Here is a 10546-nt window from a genome sequence, read left to right on the forward strand (position 1 = left end):
CAGGCCAGCTTCCATAGTTCTGGGAACTGTAGATTAGCAGCTCGGTGACGCGGCCTACTGTATGTCTGGCCCCGAAGCTGCTGTCTTCCTGCAGGTGGGATCTCTGTCTGAGGCAGAAACTGGGGGGACGTGTTGCTTACAGCAAGCTCCATGAGCACTCAATGGATCGAGGATCCGTGGCACAAAACCAGGGGCGGGATCCATGACGCATCGCACACGCAATGCATTCCGCCGGTGTTTGCATGCCCATTGGCAACGTTGGTAACGCCAGTATGCATGACAATCCCCGCAAAGGACCGCTCTCTCGGTAAGATATATAGTCTGTCGGAGCTTCACTATGTCATGTGCCTTCTCCCCACCGACAGATCTTTATCCATGACACGTCGCTGTGTCTGGTCCCCAGCACAACAAAGTGGGGACTGTACACACTGAAGTATCAGGATGAGCAAACTGGTGAGATTTCCACTCACGGGTGCATTGAGGAATGAGCCACCAACCCAATAACGATCAGTCACCTAACAGCAGATTAAATTGTGGAAAGAGGCCGTTCCGGATCTACAGCTCATGACTCTTGGTCATTGATGAGGAAGCTCACAACCCTACGGAGCTCCACTGGCATCAGTGAGGAACTAGGAGGCCCGTTGGCAGCGGGTGAAGGACCCAAGGACACGACCTGACTGGAAACACATTTCATGGTCTGCTTAATGCCGGTTCCTGACGTTTGCCACTGATGGGAGAACGAGGATATGCAGAGAGAGAAATATGAGACCAGCAACCAGCTGCCACCTGTGCAGGAAGATGGTATCGGTGTAACGGCAGCTGGGTGTTATCCTGGCACAGATCGGGATCACTGCTACCAGTACGGCATGTGCGACCCCTCAGGACACCAGTGAATCCCACACTGCTGGCAGTTTCTCCATCCTATAGCTGGAAGTGCGAGAGCAGGGCCCTCAAGCCTCTCTGTCTGTTATTACCAAGTGTCCGACTTATTGCGGTGTTCCCAACTTTTGGTGCAATATAAATAAGTGTACATAAATATATAGCTGTAACTAGACTTTTCCAGCCAGATAATTCTCCCATCACAACTCCGGGAAGTTCTGAGCCTTGCCATGATCGTGTCCATGAGGCTGAAAGCTTGGTACATGCGGTGGCTCTGTGGCATGTTGCGGGGAAGCTTCTGGATTCTTATGTATCACATGCCGATGTCTGTAATTGGGGAAGGGGTCAACACAGTCCTTACGGAGATCGATTGCTCCCTATTTTGCATGATGTTTAAAAGTGCGGACACGGAATACAGATCTAGGTTTTACTCTATTTTAACAATTCGTTATATAGCGCCGACATTTGTCGCTTTACAATTGGGAACAAACGCAGTATTCATACCAGACTGGGTAATAACAGACAGAGGGGAAGGAGGGCCCTGCTCAGTCTTTAATAGAACAGCATGAGCTTCAAAGGTAAAAACATGAAGTTAGGTGTAACCTTGCCCTGACATATGGGTATGGGAAGCTCTCTCCTTTCTGCCCCTATCTATAGGCTACGCTGCACAGAACCAATCTGATGGCTCAGGACCACCGGTTATAGCTCACACCTGGCACATAGGGAGCGTCAGTGTGAGGGCGCTGCACAGCAGGACGTATAATTGCAGGATAATCTGGTCCTATATACGGCAATTAAAGACCATAGCAGACGCAATCCTCAGCTCTGGAACCAAATGGTCGTAAAAGAGGTTACCATTAGCGCAGTGGGAGGAGGAATTCACACTGTACATCAGATGAGGTCACAACTCAAGCGCAGTTATCTGTGACAGCCGATAGATCCCAATCTATATGGATTGGTGGCGGACGCTACAATGTGCGCCCGGATAGGTCTATAATGGACTCAGAAGACGAGCGCATACACAAGCCGGAGTCTTTTTGCGATATGTACGATAATGATGTGATCGATCCATTGGGGGTCGCCATGAGCAATATCGTATAATGTGGGGCCAGATTTATAGTGTAAACATTTGTCACAAACCTATTTTACATATCTGTATATAACCTAAACCGATCTACCACACTACATGGACCTGATGTAATATATGTACATCCTTTAGGAGAAAAGAAGTTGGTTTCTTTTTTTTTTCCTTCAAAACAATTTATCCCCACGATACAGATAACGTTATGGGCAACAGGAGAGATTATCTCTCTCACTATCTGCTGTGACCATCAATAGGGTAAATAGAACTGTAACACTGCACAAATAAAACAGCATCACCACATTCTGGGTGGTGGACTTGCAGCCACCTAGGTAACATGTACCCTATGAAAGCGACAGATTTGTGGACTCATTCAGAACAAGGACCTGGCTTTATTATTGCATTGTCCGCGGGGTATAACGTCCATCACCTTATTGTCTGTGAGCGTGTTCCAGGAAGTAAGTTCCAAAGAGGTCTCCGAAAACGAACCAGGACAAGCCTCAATTAGTGCTGCTTATCTGTTGGGGTCATAGTGACTTCTGGGGTTATTACTTCTGGTTTTCCTCTCCCCAAAGACCCTCCGTCCAGTGATATTACTCCGCTGGGATCTAGCCAGTTCCACTCGTATGGCCTGTCCCCCTATATTTAACCCCTCCAGGCTGGACACTACCACCTCAGCCTGGCACGGGTCAGCGTAGTCCAGGAAAGCTCGGTGCTGGGCTCCTTGCCAGGTGAGATGGAGAGGGGTAGCCCCCTTCTCCCTTAACACGGTCTTAAATTCGCTGACTCGTGTAGCCGGTGGGATATTGCCGATATAAACGGTGGTCACATCTTTCAGGTCTGCAACTCCGCGATTGGCTTCCATCGGCACGTTCTGCGCAGCCCGAATGCTATCTGTGCCGGTGGCGGGCGTCCCCCCAGCTTGGCGTGCGGGTGGGGAACCACATTCCTTCTTTAGCGTAACATCCTTCCCGGCTCTCTGCTCTCTTGCCTGAAGTTTCTTCAAGATCGGCATCTTGTCCATCATCTCCCGGCTGATCTATCGGAGAGAGACAATGAGCAGATTAGACATCTCAGGTTCGCCAATAATCCTCAGAAACCGCTAACAGCCGCATTACGGGCCGGATACAGGCATGGCAGAGGCCGCGTCTGCGTCTTATGCTAAAGGCGCGGGCAATTTTCACAAAACTGAGACTCCCACTTGCAGCTTTCTTACGACAGTGTATTTACGTCTTTATCTGCACCATCAAAGCGTGTGCCAGGTGCAGATCCTCTCCGAGGGCTGACAATGGGACACAAGTGATGTGCACCTTAGATGCACGCGCAGGCTTAAAACATCGACCAACTGCGAGCGCCATCGACACTAACATGAAACCATGTAAGAAAGATGGATATTCCCGAACGAATAGCCAGATTCAGAGATGGACGCAATGTCAATGTAGGATGCATTGGAGCTATCTTTTTCTACTGTGCAAGTGCCAAAGCCGCACGGAGCACACACGGCGATGGATTAGCAACGGCGGTCGCAGAGGGTATTTATTCGCAAAGTGAGTGACAGCTAGTTAGCGTTTGGGGGAGGTAAACGTGGGGGGCGGTTAGAAAAACGCAGGCGTGTCAGGAATGCGATCCTCTGAGAATTCGCTCACAGCTGGAGAGATCCCGGCACCTTAGGAGAGAGGCTTACTCATAGGTTCCAGGCGACCAATGTTTCCGATGTCAGTGCGCTACAGTGCGTGGCATCAAGACACCGGTTAAGTCATTTGCATATTTCCGCAAGTCCGCTGCGCACGGAATTGCAGTGGTGACGGGGTTTATCTCCGAATCAGGCATTAAACCCAGTGCGCCACTCACCTTAGACCATATAATGCCCTGTGGCTTTGGACGAGTGCAGTCGGTCTTTATAACCCTTGTGGGTGTCAAGATATAGTCCACTGTAAGGTCATGGTCACCCAGCAGCTCCTCGGGGATATCGAGCACCTGGAAATACATAAAACAGAAGTGACGCGGATCATTTTCATCGCCACGGCTATACGTGATCGGGTCGCCGGAGTTATCAATACCTCCCCCCTCCCCGCTACGCAGTCAGCCTGGCCGCAGTGCAACGTTTACAGTAAATCAGCAACAGTACTGGAGACCGGAATCTGTTCTCTAACCATGAGTCTCCAGCAGTCACATAGAGGGATGAGCGAGCGATGAGCCCGCGGTTCAGCTATTAGTGGAATGATGGAAAAAGAACGCATGCAGCTCGTAATACAGTACAGTAGGGTAGGAGCACCGGGGACGGCTGTAGAATAACACAACGTACACTATTATAGCAGTATTATACCGTCTAGTGGCTGGCAGCCATTAATCACCACCGCTCACCTGACAGTCATGTACCACAGTCACCACAATGGTCTGATCTATAACTGCCCCCATTGCCACCATCATCGCATATTCCATGTCTGCAAAGCCTTCGCCTTTCCCGATCCTCCATCCTGTGGAGGACAACGGTGGTCAAAATACAGCCAGACGCAAGGGGGTCCGCTCCGGTCCTATTAGCGCAGTTTCGGAGTTGCCATATTCCGTTACCTTTTTCCGACACGGCCACAGAACCCACAACCACAAGGTCCACTTGCACTGTAGAGTCCAAACCCAGGGGAACACTGTACTCCTTCACCCCCTGCATGTACGAGCGAGACGTCAGGGGCGTAACACACAGGATTACATAGTAATATCGCAGTAAACACCAGTAGACCAGAAGCTAAACCGACAGAGCGATATTCGTTACAAAACAGCTGAGATTTATTGACCCCCCCACTGATTATTTATGTAGAAAAGCTTTGTAGGAACCCTCGAATAAAGAGGATTTCCAGCATCAGTCTGATTTCTCCACCAGGTGGCAGCAGAGGAACACAGGTTGCTACAGCTTAGGGTCACTATACACGACAATGGCCTTTAATTCAGTACTATTAGAATTTACTGACCTGTGAGGTGGAACAGATTCTCAGAACCTCCTTACTGGCCCCGGGGGGAGGCGTGATCCTGTTGAAGAGTCCAGTCCGGAGGCGAGGAGTTGGGACCAGCAAAGTTTTACGAGCCTGTAGGTTGTAAACGCACAAAAAAATCCCAATCAAGTGGTTTAATTAATCGCCCAAATTAATAATCAGTCTAAATAAACAGGACAGGGTGTGGGCTATATCGTCTATACACTCATTATACAGCACAGAGTTATACATGCCTTTTATCATACAATTCTGGGTAGTGTGCCTATAACCATATAGGGGCAGAGAGGCCAGGGACAAGGCTCATTGTACCTGCAGGGCCAACATCCGGACTCCTTCCAGCGGCTTGTCCGGGTCCACTTTGACCTCTCGCGTTCTGCTGAAAGCCTCTAGAGCCGTTATATTCTGGCAGGCCTGGCGCGATGTCTAGACGGAGGGAAAGATGGGTTACTTACGTCCAGAACGAGGAACCGCGCGTTCTTCTGCGGCGTATCGGGATTAATCTTAATGGTCGTCGCCGACTGGAATTCCTCCAGGGCTGCTAATCTCTCACAAGCCCGGGCAGCTCCCTGTACACCGAGAGGACAGTGAGATCACTGGTACAGGGAAGGCGAACATGGACCCTACCCCCAATGGTCACACTACTCTGCTGATACACAATGACACGGAAGGAATCAGAGCTGCTGGCATGCGAAGGCCATTTACACCATCATCTGTATTACAGACTATTCTCCCTACACACATACACTAGGGTACATTGCTGTCAGCAGCCAAATACCCTGTGTGGGAGGAAGCCTGGGCAGACATGGGGAAAACATACAGACTCCACACGGACAGGGCCCTGGGTGGAATGGAATCCACAGACATCGATGCCAAACTTGCACCATGGCTTGCTACGTACATATGGAAACCCGTGTGTCCTCTAAAGCTCCCGGAATGGGTCGGTTACGTGGAAGACGGGGTTTACTGGCCACAAATGCCGACGTCTGGGCTGAGACCGGCTCAGGACACGCGGGGAAGATGTCATCAGTCTCGGATATTATAGAACGTTACAGGCGACTACATAGGACGCATGTAATACTGCGATTATAATATAACTATCGGGTAACAGTGACACATACATAGATAATTGGGGTCCCGGGTACCTTGAAGTTAGGAATCCGGTGATGTACCGGCCGTGGATAGTCAGCCAGGTTCTTATGTTCTATATAATCCCAAACCTTCTGCCGAATGTCCCATTTATTACACCCTGGAAGGAGAATAAGGTGCCGGTTAGAGGCTGCCAGGCCGGGGACTCAGGTGAGAATTCCCTATATTATCTATGACATAATTATATATAAGGTGATATTTCTAGGTACACAGGCGAGATAGTGTACAGTCTTCTAATAATGTCAGCACCGCTACGGTATAGGGGTTGGCCGTGCCAGCACTGCCACGGTATAGGGGGGAGCCGTGCCAGCACCGCCACGGCATAGGGAGGAGCCGTGCCAGTGCCGCTACGGCATAGGGAGGAGCCGTGCCAGTGCCGCTACGGCATAGGGAGGAGCCGTGCCAGCGCCGCTACGGCATAGGGAGGAGCCGTAGATAAAACATACTGCTCTCATGTGTTACAACGCAGCACAAGTGTAATCACAACACTCTTTAAACGTAATATCCGCAGACGACGCCAATGTGCCGGTGTCCTAAGGTAACATATTACGCTCTGCACATTTCCAGGTCTCCATCTGCTCCCTGATCCCGTCACCTAACGTCATCTCGGAGATAGGACGCGGGATCGGTGCGTTATGACAGCAGATTAGTACCGGCGGCAGCATTGGCACATTAGGAGGAGCGGGGACATTAAACATGGTCAGTTCTACACCTAGAAAGGTGATTCATGGTATTCACTAAAGGAAAGGGGAAGAGGAAAAACCACCGCACCAGCAAGATTGATTATAAACCCCATCAATAGTAAACTTTTAAATTAAATATTCCATTGGGGGTGCTGCCAGGGACACTAACAGGATTCTAACATACAAATTCCACAAAAAGGAGAAAAGAATGTCCTTTATTGGCGCACAAAAGAGTAAATTGATATAAATTAAAATATAACCTTTATTATGTTGTTTAAAACCTTACTATAGTGAAATATCAATAAAATAAATTCAGATTTTTTGAAAAAAAAAAATTACAGAAAAATGTGAATAAAAATTAAGCTGACACTTTGGGCAACCGCTTGTCCCATGAATAAATTACTATACTGTATTCTGAGTGTTCATGGCAACTAGGGGGGGGCTAGAGGTGCACGTGCACCGGGTGCCGGAATGCAGGGGGTGAAAAAGGGATGACTCACGGTGGCTTGGGGGCTGCAGAGTCAGAAAACGGCCATCCAAAAATGGCCGCCGCCAAGGAGGAGACAGATGCTAGAGGTCCTCACTGGACCTCTAGTGTGTCTCCTCCTTGGCGGCGGCCATTTTCAGATGGTCATTTTCAGCAGATTCCATGTGGACTAGCCGTCCGCATGGACTCTGCTGAAAACGGCCATCCAAAAATGGCCGCCGCCGAGGAGCAGACAGACACTAGTGGTCCTATTGGACCTCTAGTGTCTGTTAGGCCAGCGCAAGTGCCGGGAGAAGATGCTGAAAGCTGCATCTCCCATGGAACCCCCTGGCAACGAGCATGGAACCCCCTGGCAACGAGCATGGAACCCCCTGGCAACGAGCATGGAACCCCCTGGCAACGAGCAGGTAATTTTAAAGTAATTAGAAGCCTTACTGTGCGGCATAAAATGGTGTCGAGCAAATATGTAAGTGGCACTTTGGTAATAGGCATTACAGTGTGTGGCATAATGTGTAATGGGCATTACAGTGTGTGGAATAATGTAAGTCACTATACCAGGGACGCCTGACTAGTGCACTGCCTTATGGAGGAGCAAGGACCAAATCCAGGTACTGGAAGGGAGGGGGCGCAAAATTGCTACCTTGCACCGGGTGACAGATATCCTAGTTTCGGCCCTGATTAATGTATATGTTATTGACTGCTGAAATGATAAGTAAATGGTTAGTGAAATGCTGAACATATATTCACCCTAATCGTTATATACTATTGTATATCAATGGTTACAATATATCATTTTGATGGAAGGACCAAGCCATTTTAACTAACCATATATAAAAAAAAATAAAAGTCTGCTTAAGCCATGTTATTTCCACACACTGTGTCCATATTGGTAAAGATACTATGTACCTATTAACACTGAAACATTTGTTGCTAATTACAAGCATACCAATTCCTATGGTAAGTGAACAGAAGGCTTGTTATCAGATCAACCAATTCCTCCAATTAAACATAAAGGTTTATTCAGATCACGATATATTTTCTAATCAACATATTTTTGAGTAAATAGTACATGAGGTTCTGCAACAGTGTTTATTAAATTAATATGAAGCCCCCTAAAAAAATTTTTTTGAGGACATCAATTTAGTGTTTGTCTATTGTTTGGGCATCAAATGACACACTATACTGCATGCAATAATTCCCACATTGGTTAATACTGATCAGCGAGATTTAAGATCCTACCCATGTTGTTCCTTCTATATAGCATATTATTTGCTATATTGCTAAATTCCTAAAGAAGAAGAGATTCAGAGTGTCCTTCTCATCATACCTCATTATAATATACGGAGGTATTATTGTAACAGGGGAATATCTTTTATCCGTCCGGCCTATAGCCTGTGCACCGGCCTCAGCCCTGTATACGGAGCTTCACTAATCAGCTTTGTTTGTTGTCAGTTGTTGATTAATATAGATTTAGTATGATGCCAGGTTAAAGGCAGCATCTGTAATCAGCATTACCATATTGTTCCCGCAGATACCAGGTCATGTTCATATGGACCCGAGCTTATTGCAGCTTATTAGATTATGGCACATTACAGGGCAGCGTCTGCAGTCAGCGTGTTACTACCGCAGACATCAGACTCAGTTCACGAGGACCCCAGCGTGCTGTGGCTTCGTCTCGGATACACTGCAACTTAGTATCACCCTAGTACTAACAGCATATTTCACATAACATTTACATTTGGCAGTCATTCATAGGAGCAGTGCCCATGGTCAGCGTTCTAGTCCGCTGACGTACGTTTCACTGGAGCGCTGATGATGGGCGCTGCTCCTATGAATGACTGTCAAATTTAAATGTTGAGTCACAATGTGACTCACCAGCACTGAGTGTGAGCGCAGGCTCTAGTACACACAGCACAATGTGACTCACCAGCACTGAGTGTGAGCGCAGGCTCTAGTACACACAGCACAATGTGACTCACCAGCACTGAGTGTGAGCGCAGGCTCTGGTATACACAGCATAATGTGACTCACCAGCACTGAGTGTGAGTGCAGGCTCTGGTATACACAGCACAATGTGACTCACCAGCACTGAGTGTGAGTGCAGGCTCTGGTACACACAGCACAATGTGATTCACCAGCACTGAGTGTAGGCTCTGGTATACACAGCACAATGTGACTCCCCAGCACTGAGGACCTCAGTCAGAGGTGCTAGCAAACTACGAGCGCTCGCTCTGAATGAGGGCGGCCGCTTCCCTGTAAAGAGCCGGCCTCCTGGCTGCTTGCTAAGCTGTGGATGACCACCCACAGCTTTAGTGAGCGGCCAGGTTGATGGTCGCGACAGTCAAGACCATCGTGTCCATAGTGACTTGCGACAAGACCCTTGTGGTAGGGTCTCGTCTGCCGCAAGCCCCAGTGAGCTTTCTGCTCTAATAGAGCAGGAAGCTCACCACTGACATCACGAGTACATCACCACTGACATCACCCCCCCACCCTGCCTACAAAACGGTGTGAGCTGTCGATCACCATCGACAGCCGCCCCTTTTGTAGTGAGCCCCGGAGCGAGAGAATTTCTCTGGTATACACAGCACAATGTGACTCACCAGCACTGAGTGAGTGCAGGCTCTGATATACACAGCATAATGTGACTCACCAGCACGGAGTGTGAGCGCAGGCTCTGGTATACACAGCACAATGTGTCTCACCAGCACTGAGTGTGAGCGCAGGCTCTGGTATACACAGCACAATGTGACTCACCAGCACTGAGTGTGAGTGCAGGCTCTGGTATACACAATGTGACTCCCCAGCACTGAGTGTGAGTGCAGGCTCTGATATACACAGCACAATGTGACTAACCAGCACTGAGTGTGAGTGAGGGCTCTGGTATACACAGCACAATGTGACTCACCAGCACTGAGTGTGAGTGCGGGCTCTGGTATACATAATGTGACTCACCAGCACTGAGTGTGAGTGAGGGCTCTGGTATACACAGCACAATGTGACTCCCCAGCACTGAGTGTGAGTGCAGGCTCTGGTATACACAGCACAATGTGACTCCCCAGCACTGAGTGTGAGTGCAGGCTCTGGTATACACAGCACAATGTGACTCCCCAGCATGGAGTGTGAGTGCGGGCTCTGGTATACACAGCACAATGTGACTCACCAGCACTGAGTGTGAGCGCAGGCTCTGGCATACACAGCACAATGTGACTCACCAGCACTGAGTGTGAGTGCAGGCTCTGGTATACACAGCACAATGTGACTCACCAGCACTGAGTGTGAGTGC

The 10546-nt window shown here is 48.8% G+C and overlaps 1 protein-coding gene across 3 annotated transcripts in view; it reads right to left on the minus strand.

The window, feature by feature from the left end:
• Positions 1-624: 624 nt before the first annotated feature.
• Positions 625-10546, minus strand: part of MTHFSD (methenyltetrahydrofolate synthetase domain containing) — an 11780-nt gene continuing 1858 nt past the window's right edge. For 2 of the 3 annotated variants that reach the window (XM_088447992.1, XM_088447990.1), the window contains exons 3-9: positions 6090-6193; positions 5257-5370; positions 4927-5040; positions 4532-4622; positions 4325-4437; positions 3812-3937; positions 627-2999 (exon numbers count right to left, since the gene is read on the minus strand). In XM_088447992.1, the coding sequence (XP_088304118.1) occupies positions 2475-2999; positions 3812-3937; positions 4325-4437; positions 4532-4622; positions 4927-5040; positions 5257-5370; positions 6090-6193 (1187 nt within the window). In that variant the 3' untranslated portion in view covers positions 627-2474. Of the gene's footprint in view, positions 3000-3811; positions 3938-4324; positions 4438-4531; positions 4623-4926; positions 5041-5256; positions 5371-5399; positions 5514-6089; positions 6194-10546 lie in introns of all 3 variants that reach the window. The other variant, XM_088447993.1, reaches the window with a different exon arrangement.

This window comes from Taudactylus pleione, unplaced genomic scaffold (assembly GCF_031769625.1).
Source record: "Taudactylus pleione unplaced genomic scaffold, aTauple2 ptg000447l, whole genome shotgun sequence".
Taxonomy (NCBI): Eukaryota; Metazoa; Chordata; class Amphibia; order Anura; family Myobatrachidae; genus Taudactylus; species Taudactylus pleione.